The sequence below is a fragment of the Cervus canadensis genome, chromosome 11, assembly GCF_019320065.1.
Source record: "Cervus canadensis isolate Bull #8, Minnesota chromosome 11, ASM1932006v1, whole genome shotgun sequence".
Classification (NCBI taxonomy): Eukaryota; Metazoa; Chordata; class Mammalia; order Artiodactyla; family Cervidae; genus Cervus; species Cervus canadensis.
This window is the reverse complement of record NC_057396.1, coordinates 74,967,036-74,987,647: the sequence shown is the minus strand read 5'-3', so window position 1 is coordinate 74,987,647 and position 20,612 is coordinate 74,967,036. Positions and strand designations below refer to the sequence as shown.

The 20,612-nt window shown below is 57.3% G+C and overlaps 1 protein-coding gene across 1 annotated transcript in view; it reads right to left on the bottom strand.

Moving 5' to 3' along the window:
• Window positions 1–3,153: 3,153 nt before the first annotated feature.
• P2RX3 (purinergic receptor P2X 3) overlaps window positions 3,154–20,612 on the bottom strand; it is a 31,817-nt gene continuing 14,358 nt past the window's right edge. Inside the window, exons 9-12 of the mRNA XM_043481746.1 lie at window positions 5,667–5,760; window positions 5,334–5,399; window positions 4,571–4,648; window positions 3,154–4,175 (exon numbers count right to left, since the gene is read on the bottom strand). Coding sequence (XP_043337681.1) covers window positions 4,062–4,175; window positions 4,571–4,648; window positions 5,334–5,399; window positions 5,667–5,760 — 352 coding nt within the window. The 3' untranslated portion in view covers window positions 3,154–4,061. The remainder of the gene's footprint in view (window positions 4,176–4,570; window positions 4,649–5,333; window positions 5,400–5,666; window positions 5,761–20,612) is intronic.

Genomic DNA, 20,612 nt, shown 5'->3' with positions numbered 1-20,612 from the left:
CTCTCGGCTTCACTTATCTCCTTGATGGGGGATGGGCTCTAGCTAATCCTGGTGTCCCAATATACCGCCAGCCAGGGTCAGAGAGGGAGGGAGGGAAGTGAAAGGGATGGCAGAAGGGTTCAGATCCTTCCAGACTGAAGCTTGCTTGAGGTAGGCCAGGGTAGTACATGAGATAGTCTTCAAGTATCCAGTCCTGTCTCTTATTCACCCTCAAGTTCAACCATTATATATTCATTCCTTTGACTGTTTAAGGCCTTTCAACTCTGAAGTCCTTGACTAAAAAGCAAATATTCTTAGGAGAAGAAACTCCTGAGTGTGTTGTCTGTTAATACCTCTGGGAGATTGATTGATAACTTGCCAAGAAAAAGGTTTTGTGAGAAGGAACACAGAAGGGAAAAATGTGTGTAACTGTTAGCACACATGTTGGGGGGGGCGGGTTGTGGAGAAGAAAAGCTATTAGAGGGGAGACAATGAAGCCGATGTGTTTGCCGTTTCCTCTTCCTGGGCACCTGGGAAGGCTATATTTCCCCGGTGTTTTTGCAGTAAAGCTGGGTTCTACACCACAGCGCTGGGTCTGACCGGTGGGAGGCGGTTGGAACTGATACGAAGGCCAGGCCTGGCATTTATTTATTTACTTATTAAATATTTATTTATTTATTTGGCTGCACTAGTTCTCAGCTGTGGCACGCTGGATGTTCGATCTTCATTGCTCACGCAAACTCTTAGTTGTGGCATGTCGGATTTAGTTCCCTGACCAGGAATCAAGTCCAGGCCCCCTGCATTGGGTGACATGGAGTCGTAGCCACGGGACCACCAGGGACGTCCCAGGCCTGGCCTTAAGTGACCCTCTGTGGTCACCCTTGACCTTCCAGTTCTCACGTCCCTTGCCATAGTGATCTGGGGGTCTACGTGTCTCAGACAGCACAGCTACCAAGTGGAAGGGGCTGTCTGACCTACTTCACTGAACAACATCCCGAGATTTCACAATTTGTTCCTGCAGCAAAATCTGGTTTTGCCTAACATACAGAGAAGAAGGGACCAACAAATTTCTTCATTTTCCCCAGCCGGATGTGGCATGCAAATCGAGATCCCAGACTCCAGAGTCGTAAAAGTCTGGGTTCGAGTCCCAGATCTACCATTTTAGTCTAAAACCTTAGCCTCAATTTCTTCAACAAAATGAAAGTTGAATTAGACACAGCCTACTTCTCATTTAACCCACGGCTTGGCAATGATGGGTTATCACGGACTGTAAGCTTTGCTGCTGAGCTGTTAGGAGTGAGTGTGGGTTCTGGTTCAAATGTCCACATATTGCAGATTTCTTTTTCTATCAGGATTAATGACAAAACCACAGCAAGCTGTTCCCTGGTAGCTCAGACGGTAAAGCGTCTGCTTGCAATGTCAGAGACCTGGGTTCGATTCCCAGGTCGGGAAGATCCCCTGGAGAAGGAAATGGCAACCCGCTCCAGTACTCTTGCCTGGAAAATTCCATGGATGGAGGAGTCTGGTGGGCTATAGTCAGTCCATGGGGTCGCAAAGAGTCAAACATGACTGAGCAACTTCACTGGTTCACAGCAAGCTTGGGCTTCCCAGGTGGCACTAGTGGGAAAGAATCTGCCTGCCAATGTAGGAGATGCAGGAGACGGGGGCTCGATCCCTGGGTCGGGAAGATCCCCTGGAGAAGGTAATGGCAGCCCACTGCAGTGGACAGAGGAAGCTGGTGGGCTGCAGTCCGTGAGGCCACAGAGAGCTGGACACAGCTGATCACAGCACAGGGGGATGGGGTTGGGGGAGGAGTCTGACGCGCGTGCTGAGCACGCGTGATGCGGCAGAGGTGAGTTAGTCCTGGGGCTGCCCCTGAGAGCAGCCCTGAGTCTTGCACAGGGAACCGTGACCTAGCTCGGCCGTGGGGAAGACAACATCAAGGTCACACATCCACGAGTTCAGGCCCGGGATGGGCTGGGGCACCCGAAGGAGGACCGTCGCGGTCTGGAGGGAAGGGGGGTGCTGCAGGAGGGGGTGCCCCCAGGACGGAGCCGCCTCAGTCCCCTCATCAGAGAACAAACAGCGCTGTGACCCCAGCCTCCTGAGAGCTGGGTTCACCAGGAACGCTGGTGGGGCTCCTGGCTGCAGAGGTCAGCTCGGCCTTCACTGATATCTCTACTGTTCAGGTCTCCAGACGCTGCCTCCTCCCTTGGCTGGTCCCTGGGGAGGTGTCACCCCAGCATCCTAAGGACGGGGCAGGGGGAGGGTGGACTGAAGGCAGAGCAGGAAACGGGGTGACAGGCCCCCTGTGGGGAAATCTCACCCCTTCTCCCCATGGGGTGGGGGTCATGGGGGTCGGGCCTTCCCAAACGACTCCCCCAGCTGCCCTGACCCCCATTTTCCTGCACCTTCTCTGGAGGGACCAGCCCTCCCTGTATAATCAAGCTCTGCTAAGGCCTCATGGTCTGGCCTGGGCGCCCACCTTTTTGCGGCATCTCCCGTGAAACTGGTGGAACTCCCACTCCAGAGCACTCAGTGGCACGAGCACTTTCCCACGCCTAATGTCGTCTTTTCCAAAAGACGACACACAGACTGCATGCCTCAGGCCTCCTAAGGGCTTCCCGGGGGCACTAGTGGTGAAGAACCCACCCGCCAAAGAGGGAGATGTAAGAGACCATGGTTCGATCCCTGGGTCGGGAAGATGCCCTGGAGGAGGGCATGGCAACCCACCCCAGGATTCTTGCCTGGAGAACCCCGTGGACAGAGGAGCCTGATGGGCTACATACAGTCCACAGAGTCTCAGAGTCGGACACGACTGAGTGGCTTAGCACACGCTTCATGAAGCTCAGCTGGACCTGCCCTGAGCTCTGCCCTGGTGACCTTTCTGGGCCCCTACCACAGGAGGGAGGGGGTGAGTGGGCACAGGGAGGCAGCTGGGCTGCCTGCGTCCGCTCCTCGCTCCCCACTCCCTCAGCGGCAGGACGCCTCTGGTTCGCTAACTGTAGGACCACGGACGAGCCGTTTCCATGGCCTCAGTTTGCGCATCTGTAAGGAAGAGAATCAGACAACAGGGTTCCTAAAGCCCCTTTAGTTTTTGACGTCAGAAGACCGACCACCTCGTTTGGGCCTTGCAGGGACAGGCCCGCTGACCAGCTGCTCACCCAACCTTTTTGTCCATGTGATGGAGAAGACCCGCTGACCTCCTGGAACAGGGCACCAGGTGGGAAGCCCACCCCGCCCCGGGCAAGGGAGTGGGCACCTAGCTGGGCTCCTGAGTGAGGGGCCCGGATGTGTACGACCCTGTGGGGATCCCAGAGAAAATGAGAAGATTCCCTTCTCTGGCTTGAGGTGAGGGAAGGAAAAATTCACCGACGGTTACGTCTCCTGTTTCCTTCTGCATCTGGGATCCACCCAAGTCAGAGAAAGGGACCCTGCACCCCCGTCTGACACGGGGCCTGCCTGAGCTCCTGGGGACTGCAAGGGCCGCACTTGTGAGGAAGCGGGAACGATGGTGGTCATGGTCGAGGAGGCTGAAGCGGAAGGGCGGACGCCTCCGGGTGTCCCCTGTCTCCTGGTGGGGTGGGAGTGATGGAGTGAGTCAGACCCAGGTTCAAAGCCCAGCTCTCTCGCTTCCGGGCTGTGTGTCCCGGGGCAAACGACTCAACCTCTCTGAGCCTCCATTTATCTTCAGAAGAGGGAACCTAATATCTACCTCGCAGGACTATTCTAAGGAGTAAATGAGCTAACACGTGTGAAGGTGCCTGGGCTTGGTGGCCTCCCGTGGCCCATGGTCATTTCTGTTTTTGTCTCTACTCTTTGGAAGGGGGATGGCCAGGTGCCACTGCCCTGGGGGTCCTGGGAAGTAGAGCGGAGTGAGGCAGGGGGTGAGGTAAGACCAGGTCTTCGTGGGAGCAGGACACCTCTGCAGGGCAGCGGTCAGACTCAGGCCTTGGCTGTGGCCCTGGGGGTGAGCAGCAGAAATGAGAGCCCCTCTCCCTCCCATCCCCCCCGCGCCCTGCGGGGTCCCCCGTCGGGAGGCTGGGAGCCCAAGGCTGAGCTTGCGGCTGGCGGGAGAGGCCCTAGTGGCCGATAGAGTAGGCGCCCGAGTCCGTGGACTGCTTCTCCTCCGTGGTCAGGTCGCCAGTGTCCGCCTGGTGGGCAGAGGCGGAGACCCTCAGCGTGGTCTCGCTCACCTGCAGGCAGAAGCGCTGGCATGAGTGGGCTCCAACTGTGGGCGGGGTCTTCCCTTGGGCCCCCGTGTGGCGGATTCAGCCGTCGGGGCTCACGGCTGGGTCCGAGGGGAGCTAGGGAAAGTCGGGGTGACCCCAAGGTTGTTCCCATGCAACTCAAGGGCAAAGCGAGCCCCGAGGCAAGCCACAGCAGGGTCTGCCCACCCCGAGGGAGGACGAGTGGGTGGAGATGCTAAGAGCGATGACCACGCCCTGCGCTTGGCCAAGGTCCGCCCCGTCGGAACCGCCCCCCGCCCAGTGAATTCCCCTTCGTGGACCCAGGACAGTCCAGGGTCCAGCTGCCTCCCTGCCCCGCGTTCCCCTGCCTCTCGTGGACCCCCCCGCCCCCCACCACTGACCTCCTCGAACTTCCTGGCCTTGTACTGGTCGGCCCCCTTGAGGAAGTTCAGCAGGATGATGTCGCAGAGGACCGTGCCCTGGAGGAACAGCGGGGGGCTCTGAGCGCTGCGGGGTGGCGGGGGGGGGGGGCGCGGGGGAACAGGCTGGCGGGACAGTGGGGGGCTCTGAGCATGCGGGCAGGAGGCAGGGTGGCGGGACAGCTGGGGGCTCTGAGCGCTGTGGGCGAGGGGGTGGGGGGCAGGGTGGCGGGAAGCTCTGGCGGGGCAGGACTGCCCTGGGGGTGCGGCTAGCTCTCCAGAGCCTCCCGGCTGACATTTCCTTTAGGAAAACGTCCAAGGGCTTTGCTCTGTCTCTGGGACCCACCTCCGCAGCTCCGGGGGGGTGGGCCCACCCTGAAATGCACTGGGAGAAGCCGAGGAAATGTGGGGGGCGGGGGGGCGTGTGCCCGACCCCGGGGAGCAGGGCTCTGCGCCCGCTTGGCTCTCGGGTCTGGGAACCCTGGGGTCTCCTCCCCACCACCCCAAACCCCGTCACCTTCACGGTGATGGGGAACAGGGACTTGGTAACGGGGTGGGGGGGGCGCGCTGGCCACGTGGGCGCCAGGACAGGAGATGCTGGCCCAGCGCGGAGGGGATGGCTCCAGGCAGAAGAGGGTCCCCCCACCCCCTCGCCTCCCCCTCCCCCCTCTCCCCTCACCCCGCCCCGGGCCTGACCGTGACCGTGACCCGTGACCGTGACCGAGCCTGGAGGGCCCGCACTCACCACTCCCACCGAGGTGAAAGCCGCCACGGAGCTGATGATGGTGGGGATGATGTTGAACTTGCCAGCCTGGTGCACAAAGACCGAGGTGAGCGTGCAGGACGCTCAGCAGGTCCGGTGAGGCCTGAGGCTAAACTTGGGGCTCCCAGCCAGGGCGGCCGTGGAGCCAGAAGGCCTCTCGGGGACCAGTGTGCGCCCCCTACCCCCGACCCCCACTGCGTAATGCTACCAGCGAGGGTCTCTGGGCGGGTCAGCCGGAGAACCCGGCCCCCGAAGGAGCCTCTCGAGGGCCCAGAAAGGGCCTGCATCTCGCCCCGCCCCCGGCCCAGGACTCACGTCGCCGTAGACCAGCACGTCGAAGCGGATGCCGAAAGCCTTCAGCAGGGTGCGATACTCACTGCCGTTGTCCGTCTTGTAGTACTTGGCGAACCTGGAGGCCAGAGGGGGAGGCGCGGGCCCGCTGTGGGCGCCTGTCTCTCCCGCTTGGACCCTCAGGGTCCCCTGGAGCCCTGCAGCCCTCGTTCACCGCCCAGCCCTGCCCGACGGTGGGGCGGGACGCCCGCCGCGGTCCTCCCCGTGTGGTCAGCCGGCCGCCTGCACAGCCATCACCTTGGAGGGGTTTGTTAAGCAGGCAGATCTCCAGGCCCTGCCCTGAACCCAGAGAACCAACATCTCAGGACTAGGTCTCGGGAGGCTGCCTCCTAAAAATCTGATTGCTCTAAGTGAGTCTGGCGTGTAGGAAAGTGTGAGCCCCGTTGGACTCCCGGCTTCTGCGGTTCTCTCTTTGGGAGTCCTCTCCCAGACGGGTGTGCCCATTGCCGTGGGCGGCTCGGCCTGCTTGGATTCAAAGCCTGCTTCTGCCACTTGCCAGCTACGCAACGCAGGGCAGTCACTTAACCTGAGACTCCGTTCCTTCATCTGCGAGCGAGCAGAGTACAGAAGCCCTGCTCCTGAGCGCTGCCATGAAAACGGAGTGAAGTCACACTGTCAGGGGCTGAGAACAGGGTCTGGAACAAAGTCAGCAAGCACCCGGGAAGGCTCCCCGGTGCCGATACTGTGAAAGAACACACTGATCCCTAAAGTGCTTTTATAGGGCGGCTTTAAAAACGGCTTTCAGGAACTTCCCTGGCGGTCCGCTGGTTGGGACTTTGTGCTTAGAACACAGGGGACGCAGGTTTGAACCCTGGTCAGGAAACTGAGATCCCACATGACACAAGGCGTGGCCAAGATGATGATGATGATGATAATAATAATAATAATAAATGCTTTTAGACACCGCATCTCAGAAGCCAGTGGATAAGGGTGTGACTGCCCTACTTTTCAAACGAGGCTCTAGGGGTTAAATGACTGGTTCGGGGTGACTCAGCTGGCCGAGACCTAGCGCTGGATTTGCCCCGTTCAAGCACTTGCTCTCTGAGCGTCCCCGGCCGGGACTGCTGTGTCCACCGGGAACTGTGCGGGAGGCTGAGCAGAGTGGTCAGGTTTCACCCTCACTGAACACTGCGAGGTGGGCGTCACCCCGTTCGGGGATGCCTGTGGTGGTGAAGGCGTCTACCGGCCGTCACAGTCAGCCAGGACTTGAGTTGCATTTGTGTCTGGGCTTCTAAAGCCAGCGCGTTACCCTCTACGTGGTTACAGGTGAAACTAACTCTGCGTGTGTGTGTGTGTGCCCAATCGTGTCCGACTCTTCGCGACCCCATGGACTGTAGCCCGCCAGGCTCCTCTGTCCATGGGATTCTCCAGGCAAGAACACTGGAGTGGGTTGCTGTGCCCTCCTCCAGGGGATCTTTCTGACCCAGGGATGGAATCTGCGTCTCTTATGTCTCCTGCATTGGCAAGTGGATTCTTTACCACTGGTGCCGCCTGGGAAACGAACCCTAGCGAAGGGTAATCTTTCTGGGCTGCTGCCCCAAAGCGGTAACACAGGCTCCCAATGTCAGCATCCCAGGAAGAGGGTGAGGACTCGGTGAGGGGGTGACTGAGAAGGGACACGGAGAGCTCCGCAGCTGTGCGGCGTCCACGTCGGTCTTTCTCTCGGGCGCCTCCCTTTCAGCATTTCCAGTCCCTGGAGGCTCCCAGGCCCATCCTGGGCCTCTCTCAGAACAGGGGACAGCTGAGAAACTCACTCCCTGGAAGTGTCCAGTGACTGACACGAAGCCCCTCCCAGAGATGCTTGCCTTCCAAACTGTCCAGCGGGGAGAATGAAGCGCTGAGCCCGAGGGGACAGATAACGGAAGGATCACGGCGGAGGGAGAAGGTCACTTGTTGGGGGATGAGCCACCTTAAATCGTAAATGTCGGCTACTGTCACCGCTGGCTCATCGGTAAAGAGTCCACCGGCCCGTGCAGGAGACTCGACTTCAGTCCCTGGGTCAGGGAGATCCCCTGGGGGAGGAGCTAGCACCCCGCTCCAGTGTTCTTGCCTGGGAAATTCCATGGACAGAAGAGCCTGGTGGGCCACAGTCCGTGTGATCGCAGAGTCGGACAGGACTGAGGGACGCATCCAGCACGCACGTCAGCTCTGGGAATCCCGGGGTCAGGCAGAAGTGAGCTTAAATCCGGGCTCCACCACCACAGGCTGCAGGTGTGGGCTCTTTCCTGGGACTCAGCCCCTGAGGCTTCACTTCCGACGTCTATAACCCGGGGGGTGCTGAGACCTCCTCCACAGTCAGTGAGAGGGGTGACCCCCGAGCCCACCCTCTGAGGTGGGCGTGCTCCTGACCTCTGAGTCGGACGTCCTCTCTGCCCTTCTCTGCAGAGACCACTCCCACCCAGGCCCCTGCCCTCTGGGTCGGGGTGGTCCTGCCAGTAGGAGGTGCCCGTGGGTGGCCAGAGGGTGAAGGGAAGGCAGGCAGGGTGCTTTTTGTCTCCTGGCTCCTCTGCGGGGCCTGTAGCCGGTCTAGCCTCCCGCCTGAGGCCCAGAGTCTGCGAAGAGTGCATCCATGCAGTCGCCCCTTTTGAGACCCCTAACTGTTCCCTCCCGGGACTCCGGCCCTCCCCTCCCCCACTTCACAGGCAGGAAGCTCGGGCTTGGAGAGCTTTGTCTGGGTGGGGGGGAGCATGGGGAGAGGGGGTCCACCTTCGATTCCTGCCTGTGCCTGAGGGAAGCACCTGTTCGCTGTTGGAGGCCTCAGACAGGCTGAAAGGATCCAGGGAGAAAACGGCCTCTGGGGAGGCTGGCCCGGGCATGTGTTTCCTGCGGGGGCTCTGCAGCTGGAGGCTGGGAAGACAGAAGGGTCTTCCTGACAGTGGTAGAATGAACCCAGGCCTGAGAAGGAGGCTGCAAGAAGGGCAGCCACTTAACCCCACGGGCAAAGCCTTGGTGGGGGAGTTCCCTGGCTGGCCAGTGGTTAGGGCTCGGTGCTTTCACTGCTGGGACCCAGGTTCGATCCCTGGTTGGGGAACTAAGATTCTGCAAAGCGTGCAGTGTGGCCAAAAAGGAAAAAAAAAAAAAAAAGACTTGGAGGACAAGGAAATACGGCAGCAGCTACCTCATCCTCAAAAGTTTGGTGAGTATCAGAACCTCCCCGGTGGTCCTGAGGCTATGAGACCGTGATCCCAGTGCAGCGGGCCTGGGCTCGATCCTTGGATGGGGAACTATATCCTGCGTGCCGCCAATAAGACCTGGTGCAGTCAGATAAAATAGTATGTAAAAGAAGATTAGGGCCAGTATGGTCTGGGTGGAGGCAGCACAGAGCTTCACAGACCAAGGCAAAAAGCACCAAGCTTGAGCCAGACCAGCTGTAAGAGAGTAGGAGGCCACGTATGAAGCATCTCCATCTCCACATCCGCATTTACAGAGCAGCAGAAAACACGCACGTCTCTTGAGCTTCTCAGGAAATCTCAAGAAGAAGGCAGTGTTGGCCCATTTTGCAGATGGGGAGACAGTTGACAAGGTCGCTTGCCTGAATTGGAATTCCGATGCACACTTGCAACTCCTCAGTCTGTGCTCTCCACCAGAGCTATCCTGCCTCTGGGCGCTAAGTGGCGGTAATTATTCTTTGGTTCTTTCCTTTCTTTCTTTGGGAAGGACACAGCAGCCCTCGCGCTGGATCTGAAAGCCCTTCTGTATTCTGCATTCTGTCTCAGGTCACTGGAGCATTCAGGGCCCTTGTCTGAAACACGCAGCAGCGAGGGCTGGGGTCGGGGCAGGCGGGGGCCACAGAGGCGCAGGGCCGAGACCGGGACCGCGCTCCTGAGGTCTGCGTCCCCGGCTCACGGCCACAGCCGTGGGAAACGCTTCGACGTGGGCTCGGAGAACAAAAAGTCGGTATCCTGGGTACCGCCGCTCAGAGCACGGCTGGCTAAATTTATCTTGGGAAGGAATGTGAAGGGAACAGAGAGAAGAACCAAAGCGGACTTGGTTTCCCTCCAGCACCTGCCTTCCAAGAGGCAGTGAGCACGCTCAGATCATTATCTCGCCGCCCACACGCCCTCAGAGGAGGCTTGGCAGGGATGGTTCTCCTCCCGCGAGGGCGGGAGGAGGAACGGCTTTCATCTGGGGGGTGAGGGGGAGGCCCCGGCGGCAGACACGGGAGCGACCCAGGCGTCCTGACTTCTGCACTCGGTATGGCCGGGTGGGGGGAATCACAGCATCTGGCCCCACCCTGTGGCAGAGACAGGCTCTGTGCGCACCAGGGTCGGGGTTATCTTCCGTCTTGGCACCCGGCTGGACCGGGTTTCCCAGCTGCCTCGCCTTTATCTGGGCCCCCGGGGCCAGTTCTTGTCAACAGACTGTGAACAGAGATGAGGTCTCTTACCACTGGGCTGGGGCGTGTGAGGGCTGTGTGCCACCCTCGTGGCCGGGTGCTCGGGAGCCAGGGGAGAACTCAGACCCCAGAGGAGGCTCACCCCAGGGTGGTGGGAACCCCAGACGACTGCACACAGCTCTCCTCCCATCCTGACCCGCAGGGCACGGTGCCTCGGGCAAGGCGTAAGCCTCTGCTGAGCCGCTGAGCTGGACGGGCTATTTGTTACAGCAGCTAGCAGTACTTACCCTGACTACTGCAAACTCCTCCCTCACAGCTCGGTTACTGGGAAAGACTCTGCCTGCAGTGCAGGGGACCCGGGTTTGATTCCTGGGTCGGGAAGATCCCCTGGAGAAGGGAACGGCAACCCATTCCAGTACTCTTGCCTGGAGAATCCCATGGACAGAGGAGCCTGGCAGGCTACAGTCCATGGGGTTGCAAGTTGGTCACGACTCAGCGACTAAACCACCACCATCATGTCACAGCTCAGAAGACTGAGGCTCAGAGGGAAGAAGTGTTTGTGGAAGAACAAAGAATGAGCTAAAGCTGGGGAGTCACTCAAGATTAGAGAGAGGGCAAATTCCAAGGACACCACATTGTGAGGAGCAAACCTCCTTAGGAAGTCTAGGAGATTGACGTGTGGTTCCACAGCTGTTGTTAACCTGCTTTTTGACCCTGGGCAAGTCACTCAACCTCTCTGAGCTTTTTGCTTTGGTCGATAAGTGAGAATAAAAAGGCTACAGGAAGGACGGGGATGGGATGGTGCCCTAATATACATCGTAAGTGCTCAAGACATGTCCGTTTCCTTCCTCATCCTAAGAACGAGGCAAAGTGAAATAATAGAAGCTAGGGGACTTCACTGGTGCTCCAGCGGCTAAGATTTCATGCCACCAATGCAGGGGGCCCGGATTCAACCCCTGGTCAGGGAGAACTAGGTCCTGCATACCGAAACGAAGAGCTCACATGCCGCACCTAAAGATCCCATGCGCCACAGCTCAGACCCGGAGCGGCTGAATGAGTAAATGACAAATAAAATAAACATTTAAAAAGAGCATAGGCAAGCCATGAAGTGTCCAAAGAAGGACGCCAGCCACCTCACCGAGGAAGAAGAAGGGCGTGGGATTCTCTGTGGTCCAGTGGTTCAGACATGGTGCTTTCATCGCCATCGGCCTGGGGTTTGATCCCTGGTTGGTAACTAAGACCCCACAAGCCGTGTGATGCGGCCAACAGATAAATGAATAAGCGGAAAAGTGAACAGAAGGGCTGAGCTACCCCGTCCCCACATGCGGGCCAAGTCACTCAGTCATCTCTGTGACGCCACAGACTGCAGCCCGCCAGGCTCCTCTGTCCATGGGATTCTCTAGGCAGGGATAGCTGGAGTGGGTGGCCATGCCCTCCTCCAGGGGATCTTCCCGACCCAGGGGTTGAACCTGCGTCTCTCATGTCTCCCGCCTTAGTAGGTGGATTCTTTACCACTAGCACCACTCAGGAAGCCCCACCCTGTGGCTGAGCCCTGATTTTTCCCAAATCCTCTGATTCCTGCCTCTCTGGCTCTGGTCTTCTCGGCTAGGAAATGGGGTCAGTGAGGACGGTGTCTGCATTCAACTCCTTGGCCTGGAATGCCAAGCCTCGGGCCTGAGGTCCCAGCCTCACCGGCAGAGGCCCCTCACGGCCCGCACACCACGCTGCCTGCCTTCTGGACCCCCTGGACATGCTCCGTGGATGCTGACTTCTGTGCCTCTGCCCCTGATGCCCCTTCTCCTCCCTTTCCCCACCGCGCAGACTCCTAGTCATCCCGCAGGGCCCATCTCCACGGCCTCTCACTTCTGCTCCCCACAGCTCTTCAGAGCACCCTGCTCCATGCCAGGCGTGGTGCTGGGCACCGCCGATCCACCGGCAAGATCTGCTCTCAGGTGAGGAAGAGAAATAGGAACGAGCCACGCAGACCCATCATCAGGTAAAACTGAATGCAAGAGCACAGGGCATGGAGGCTGGCGGGTCAAGGAAGGCCTCGTGTGAAAGTGGCCTGAACCCTGAGACCTGAAGCGCGGGGAGCTGAGAGGTAAGAACAGCCGGAGCTGGGGCAGCTTGCCCGGCTGAGGGGTCTGCAGGCCCTCTTGAGGGCAAGGATGCTGCATCCTGAAAAGCTCAGAGACCTGGTGGGTGGAGCAGAGAGGGGGAGCGGCCTGGCTGGCGCACCTCACCCTGGGAGCTCACCTGTCTCTCTTCCCACAGCCAAGATCAGGGGCTGCGTGCTTTGGCTCAAAATTGACCACGGTGGAGTGTTTACACCATGGAAATCGGCACGCACTACAAATCACTGCTGTTTTTTTTTTTTTTTCCAGCGTGGTGGCTTCCCAGGTGGCGCTAGTGGTAAAGAACCTGCCTGCCAATGCAGGAGACACAAGAGATGCAGGTTCGATCCCTGGGTCAGGACGATCCCCCGGAGGAAGACATGGCAACCCACTCCAGGATTCTTGCCTGGAGAACCCCAGGGACAGAGAAGCCTTGTGGGCTACAGTCCCTGCGGTTGCAGAGTCTGACATGATGGAAGCAACTTAGCACACAGGCACGCGGGCTTAGAACTGCAGCGCTGAGGCTGTAACACCCCTTCGGGCTACCCTTCCTGTCTCTGCTGGGACCCAGGCCTCTGCTCCAGTACCTGCCACCCCAGACTGTAGTGAATAATTAGGACTCTCGGGACCTGCCTGGTGGTCCAGTGGGCAAGAAGCCGCTTTGCAATGCAGGGGACGCGGGTCTGATCTCTGGTCAGAGCAGCTAAGCCCACACTGCAGCTCCTGGGCCCGCACGTCACAACTAGGGACCCCGCGGGCTGCAACGACGATCCTGCATGCCGCAGCAAAGACCCGCCATGGCCAGATAACACAGAAATAGTTTCTAGAACAACAACTGGGGACTATTAATTACAAGCTGGATCTCCCCGTCTCTCTTTGCGTGAGGGCCTGCCCATTCCAGCAATGAGTCTGGTAAATGCTTCTTGGAGGGGTAAATGGATTTCTCAGACTCCTGACATCTCACAGTGGAGCTTCGCAAGGCTGGCCTGCGAGTTTCCTCCTACTGACTGGGGCATCTGCGTTTCTCCCCATTCGTCAGGTGGAGCTAGGACAAGGCAGGAACAAAGGCTGTCTCTCTCCCCAGCAGAAACATTGAGATCTGACAGCTGGCTGGGTGGGGAAGTAGATGCTGCTGGTGGGAACAGTGCAGGGAAATAATGTACGTGCAGCACTTTCTCCCGCTGAGCTCTAGGCCAGCGGCTTCCACACCCGTCATTTCATCGAGGCTTCTCACAACAGCAGCTCCACAGGGGCAGCTGGTGGCTTAGGGGCCCTGGAATGAGACCGTCCTGGACTGGGACTCTGGCTTTGCCACTCGGAGGAGCTACAAAACCCGGGGCTCAGGGCTTCAGGCTCGGTTTCCCCAGATGCGCCATGGAAATACAGCAAGGGGGCACAGCTGGGATCCAAATGGTGCCTCTGGAACCCACAGCTCCCTGCCCACCCCCTGCCGCTTCCCTGCGAGAAGAGGCTTTGAAGGGAGCATTGGCTGCAGTCTTGGAGCGGGCCGGCAGCTCGTTCAGCTGCTGCCTGTGAAAACACAGCGGCCGGGGAGGAAAGCGCAGTGCGGCTCTGACGCAACGATGCCAGAACTGTCAGGGAGAGAGGAGACCCCAGACACCTGCCCGTGCTGAGCTGGGAAGCGGGGGGAAGCCTGGGAGGGGGCGCCGACTGGCAGGGCTGGCCCTCGGGGTACAGGGGGCCCCCGGAGCCCAGCTGTTTGAGGGGTCACCTGTCCTAACACCCAGCCTCTCTCTGTTCTGTTATGACTGCTCCATGAGGCGGGAGGGATCTTAGTTCCCTGACCGGGGATTGAACCCATGCCCGCTGCACTGGGAGCTCGGGGTCTTAATCACTGGACCCCAGGGAAGGCCCCCAGCACCCAGCCTCTGGTCTCCGGCCTCCACAGGCTGCCTTCCTGCCCCCGATTCCTCCCTGGTCTCCAGTGGGGGGCTGGTGGGTGAGAGGCACCGGCCAGGGACCAGCGGGCAGGAAGCAGAAGGTGGGGTATTGATTCCACCAGCTGCTGCCCAGCTTCACTGTGGGCCTGCCTGGAGCTGGGTCACTCTGTGGATGTGGCCCCTGCCGGGGACCCCGGCTCCATCCTCTGCCCTGGCTGGGGGGCCGGGAGTGGGAGCCCTGTGTGTGCTTCTTCACAAACCCCAGCTGAGCCGGCTTTCCCGCCAGGCCCCTCACGGAGACACCTGTTCTGAGGCCAGATAGGATGCCCTCAGCACAGGACTGAATCAGACACTTCTGAGGCCTGCCAATACTGAGAAGCTTGCGTGTGTCTGTGTGTGTGTGTGTGTGTGTGCGCGCGTGCGCATGTATCGTGCTTCCTCCTGCCTCCGGCAGCAACAAAGAATGAGTAAGTTACAAGTCTCAATTACCATAATAAATCACTTGTCAGAGGTGCTGCTGCAGGGCAGTGTGGAAGCTTCATTCTCGGGGTGGGGGGGTACACATCACAGGTCTGTAAATAAAGAGTGCATGCTTCAGCAGCCAGAGTCTCCAAAGCCTTTCCCCAGACGCCCACATGCACTGGATCAGGCTTAGAGACGCTCACCTGTAGCCAGCCCATTTTACAGAGGGGGAAACTGAGGCCCACAGGGGGAATGAGGGCTTGCCAAGAAATCACACTGAGTTTTTGCGGCAAAGCCCGAACCACTGCCTGGACCTCTCTTCTGCTTCCCCTCTATCTCATCTTTATTATCCTTGGCTCGCCGCAGCACCAGATTTGTGTGTGTGTGAGAACATTCTCGTTATTTGAGTGCAGGTTTATCATCTCTACTAGATTAAAGATTCCTTGGTTGGGTCTTCCCTGGAGGCCCCATGGTTGGCAGTCATCCTGCCCACACAGGGGACGTGGATTTGACCCCTGGTCTGGGAGGATCACACAGGCCTCGGGGCAGTAAGCCCATGCTCCACAACCTCTGAGCCCACCTGCCCTGGAGCCCGTGAGACCGCTGCAGTGAGCAGCCCACTCACCGCAGCAAAGAACCAGTGTGGCCAAGAATAACAGACAGATAAAGTTGTCTCAATCCGGGGCTCTGTGACACCCTGGAGGGGCTGGATGGGGAGGGGGCCGGGAGGGGGCTTCAAGAGGAAGGGGACGTTGTGTATACCTGTGGCTGATTCATGCTGATGTTTGGCAGAAACCAACCTAACACTGTAAAGTTGAAAGTTAAAAAAAAAATTCCCTGATCCTAGGAACTGGTCCTGCCCTCTCCCGGTCAGCCACGAAGCAAACACAGCACGTGTTGTAACTGGAGGTTAAAAGAAAGCCCCAAAGCCTCCCCACTTTAGCCTGGACGGGTCTCCTGCCGCTGCCGGAACACCTCCAGTGAGGGGCAGGCGCCACGGGCGGGAGCTGCCCGGCTCACCTTTCGACAGCTCCAGCCCTGAGTGGCTTCCCCCGTGTCTCAGCGGGTAAAGAATCCGCCTGCAATGCGGGAGACCTGGGTTCAATCCCTGGGTCGGGAAGATCCCCTGGAGAAGGGAAAGGCTCCCCACTCCAGTATTCTGAACTGTATAGGCCACGGGGTCGCAAAGAGTCGGACACGACTGAGCAACTTTCATTCACTTCCCTTCCCTTCAACCCTGAATGGCGCTTTCCCACGCTGAGCTGATATTTGCAGTCCCGGCAGTCACTGAACTGAATGGAGAAGGGTTTTTTATCACCACGTACAAATCCCTTGGAAGCTCTCAGACATCTGTTTAGAAATGATCCCTCTCCCAGGGAGTGGTGGAAACTCCTTCCGAAAGCAGGGACACGTAACTGTTACAACAGCAGGAAAACAGCAACGAACGTGCGGGATCCGGGTTGAACCTGCGAGGGAAAACCTGGGCCTGGAATTTGGGTGTCTGAGGGAGGGAGGCGGCGTTCTCAGCAAAGCTTCTGCCTGGTGGGAAGTAATTTTGCCAGCCGAAATATACTTTTACAGTTGATTTTTTACACTGACGGGAAAACATCTCCTGGCAAACTCCTTGCATGGGGCTGAGGCAACATCCAGCAGGCAGGGACTCCTCCCCTGCGAGAAGGGTCCCAGGTTACATTGACTGACTCACGTTCTAGGAACCTAACCGACCGCAAAGGCAGACATTTAAAATATGGTGTGTTGGATCTTTTTTTAAAAAACATACTACTAATAATTTATCTTTAACAAGGCAGGGAAAGATCAATGGACACAAAGCTGGAAGATATACCAGAGAGCTAAGTTACTAGCTGTCTGATCCTGGGAGTGATCTCTCTTTTTTTTTTGGCCTTAGTTTCCTCGTCTGTAAAATGGGGGTGACCATACCAGTCCTGCCAGCATGCTTGGGGCTGCGAACACAAGCTCGGGGGTCAGCCCGCCAGGGTTTGAATTCCAACTCCAGCACTAATTGCTGCGTGGTCTGGGGGCAGAGAGATGCAGCCTCTGAGCCTCAGATTTCCCGTTATAAAACCCGCCCTCTTCAGAGGCGATGGGGTAACCCACAAAGACCACTCGCCAAGGTCAGGCTCTTAAGTGCCCAGGAGTGTCAGCCAGCATCCTCTACCCATCCTGTGGCTAGACACGAGAGTGACAAAGGGCTGAATGAATTCAGGATCGCTCTCATTGCCTCGCCTCTCACCCTGAGCCAAAGGAAGCAGCGATGAAATCGGAGGAGAGAGAATTCCAACCCGTACACCCGAGCCGAGAGGACCTGCACGTGTTTCTGCAGAACTGATGGAAATGACTGATTTTATCACACTTTCTATGGCTTTTGGAAGGAAAAAAATCCAGATTGCAGAAAGTGCGATCAAAGCCAAGGGTGCCGTTCGATTCTGTCTCTGTCAATCGGCCTGAGAGCGCGCCGACTCTCTGCAACATGGAAGCGGAACACGCGCCAGATTTCAGAGTTTCATGAAAGCTGCGGTGGGGACGTTTCCAACACCAAACGATCGCTAGAAACACCTACGGCCTGAGGAACATCTCGCAGCTGAAAGAGTGTTTTCTGTCCCAGACTCCGAGAGAGGAAATCCAAAACCGCGTTGCCTTTTAGTATAGCAAAGCTGTCTTGGGAGCTCTCAGGGGAGGAACAAGAAATCCAATGATGCTAAATGCACGGTTCTGATTCTGTCGTTCCAGCAATCAGGGTTGGGGTGGGGGACTATATCCCTGACAGCTGCTTAGTGGCCACAGATCAGGTCCCTGGGTTCCTCTTCATGGGCCGTGTAACCTCAGGCAAGTCTCAAAGTCTTTCTGAGCCTTCCTTGGGGGTGAGGGGCAGATGATGAGCTATAAATCCTATCAAAAAGAGGTCTGAGAGGGCTCTTCCAACTTAACTCTAGGGGCTCCCAATCTGAGGTCCAGGGATAAGCTTTTCAAGGTCTTCAAAGCCCTGGAATTCTATGCTGCATGAATATAAATGCAGAGAAAGAAAAAAAAAAAAGATGGTCAAACTGCCCAAGAGGTTAACTTCCCATAAAAGGAGTAGGACTGGGGGATGGAAGAGTGCTTCCCGGTCATTACTCTGGCTTGGATTTACTATCCAGAGCGTGGGTTTCGCCTTATTCGTAGAAATTGAGGATCCTGTACAAAAAGAAATCACCTGCCAAATTGCCCACACTTGTGAATACGTGCATTTTTGTTGGGCAATCAAGGCTTTCAGAGGAGCATGGAAGGCGCAGAGGCCTCCAGGAGGTAGGGCAGGGCTGTGACCTCACAGAGGAAAGCTGTCAGGCTTGTGCTGGGTGTCTCTACTGACCCTGCTCCTCCCTGCCTGACCCCGCTCCTCCATATCTGACCCCGCTCCTCCATACCTGACCCCGCTCCTCCCTGCCTGACCCCGCTCCTCCATACCTGACCCTGCTCCTCCATACCTGACCCCGCTCCTCCCTGCCTGACCCCGCCCTGGGCTGCCCCGGCCTTTGCTTCTCTTGCTTGCGACTCTGTGTCTCGGGACTGGGAACTGCTTCCTGCCCTCGTCCCTTCAGACCTGGACCGTCACCAACGTCCCGTTACTGCCCCCTTTGTGGACGCTGCACGGTCCTTTGAGGCTTTCCTCTCCGCTCTGAAACAGGCCCTTTACTCAACCCTCCTCCGGTTACCCAGTCGGCAGGTGCCATCTGCTTCCCGCTGGGACCCTGACTGATACAGTATTTTCAGTCCGTCTTTGTACTGTCTCTGCCCAGCCACTCACACAGACTCACACGTGTTCCCTGACACACTCACTCAGCCTCACCGACTCACACAACGGACGCACACGCTCACTCACACGCACTCATCCCCAAACGCGTGCACACGCCTGTTCACGGGCAGAGGGACACTCGCTGCCCCACAGCACTGCCTGCCCCCGCCCTTTGGGGAATGCAGGCAGGTCTCCGGTTAGAATCCTGCCCCGCTGAGCCGTGGGGGCGCCCGGCACGCAGAAGCCCTTCTGCGGGGGTGGCTCTCACCGAGTGCACCCTGGAACTGGTGACTCTCGCCAGCTCTTATTTCTTAAATTTTTAAATTAATAATTAAAAAAATTTCTTTGGCCATGCTGCATGGTCTGTGGGCTCTTAGTTCCCCAGCCAGGGATCAAACCCATGCCCGCTGCATCGGCAGCGTGGAGTCTTAACCTCTGGACCTCCAGGGGAGTCGTGCCGGTTCCTATTTTTAGAAATGCTTCGCTCTGTCTGGGACTGATGTGGATGAACCCAGCAACTGCACCTTCTCAAGGTGCCTGGAGAGAAGCCTCATGAAAACACTAAGTTAAAATGGCCTTTGAAACCTTACACCACGTAGAAGAGACCTAAGAGTAAAAATAAAATCTTTCCACTCAATTTCAGGTAGGGACAGATGGGAACCTTCAGGAGATCACACAAAGAAAGATTAATTTAGATGGATGGCACCAGGTGCTTTGGGTGGGAGTGGAAGGGAGACGCGTTGTAGCTCAATATGAGGTCACCTTTCCAATGACTGGGGCCGTCAGTGATGGACAGACCTCGTCTGGGGCTGCTTCACAGAGACTGCCATAGGAACTGGGAGCAAATGGCCTCTAAGGCTCCTCTAACATGCACCTGTGACCTGGGCCCATCACCTCCCCCTTTGGAGGGTCTACTTCCTTATCTGTTAAATAGTCACGTTAGTCGAGGTGCCTTCAACAGCTATAAATTCTCTAAGTCTCTGACTTCTGCAGGCAAAGATCCTCAAGATCCTTGGGGTGGGGGCTGGCATTTGGAAAGGAGCTGCAGAAGTAATTAAGGATGGAAACGCGAGTCTCTAGCTGCCTCTGAACGTCTGAGTTTGCAGATTAAAAGAAGGCTGAATCTTGGCTGAATGATTCCATTCCCTCCAGAGCAAACGGCAACAGCAGGACGTTGGGGGGGAAAAAAATCTAGCCTCTGTTGGAGAGGAAGAAGCAGATGAATTTGTTTGGGAGACAAAAGGCTGGGCTAGGAATGGTGCCTCCAGCAGCAGCAACTAGTCTTTCAGCCTCCCTGGACCTCAGATTTTTTGTCTTTAAAGTGGGGATGAATGTACCAACTACACTGACTGTGCTAAAGGTGAATGTCTCTAACCTCCCTGGTTGGGGTGGAAAGCAGCCAAGAAAACAGGTTTGCATCCAGGCACCCACGCTTACGGGCTCTGTGACCTCGAGAGAAGTATTTCACTCGCAAGCCTCTGCTTTCTCATCTGTGAAGTGGGGGGGAGGGAAGCTCCTCCTAGGCAGGGGGTGAGGAGCTTTGAGCAAACACACATGGGACACTTCACACACTGGCAAGGAGCCTCGTGAGACTCTATGGAGCGGGCATACAGGATCCGCTGAATGAGCCCGGCCGTAACCCTTGTTCTCTTCTCCAAGGTTTTGGATCGGTGGCCAGGAGCCTCCCTGACAGGTGATCTTAGCTCAGCACTGGGTGTCTGTGTGGTGCCTGCAGTTTGCGGCAACATGAGGGCAGTGGCTGGCTCCCCGGGGTGGGGAGTGAGGTTGGGGGGTGCTCTGAGGAGGCAGAGCCAGGGCCACAGAAATGCCCCCTGCGCCCTTACTCCTTGGGCTCTCTAGAAACTCTTAAACCATAAGGGTCAAATAGAGCACCTTTGCCTCTTCACACTGAAGCCAAAATCACCGCGGATGGTGACTGCAACTGTGACATTAAAAGACGCCTACTCTTTGGTAGAAAAGCTATGACAAACCTAGACAGTGTGTTAAAAGGCAGAGATGTTAATTGGCTGACAAAGGTCCATATCATCAAAGCTATGGTTTTCCCAGTAGTCATATACGGATGTGAGAGTTGGACCATAAAGAAGGCTGAGCAATGAAGAATTGATACTTTCGAACTGCGCTGTTGGAGAAGACTCTTTGAGAGTCCCTTGGACTGCAAGGAGATCCAACCAGTCCATCCTAAAGGAAATCAGTCTTAAATATTCATTGGAAGGGCTGTGCTGAAGCTGAAACTCCAATATTTGGCCACCTGATGTGAAGAACTGACTCATTGGAAAAGACCCTGAT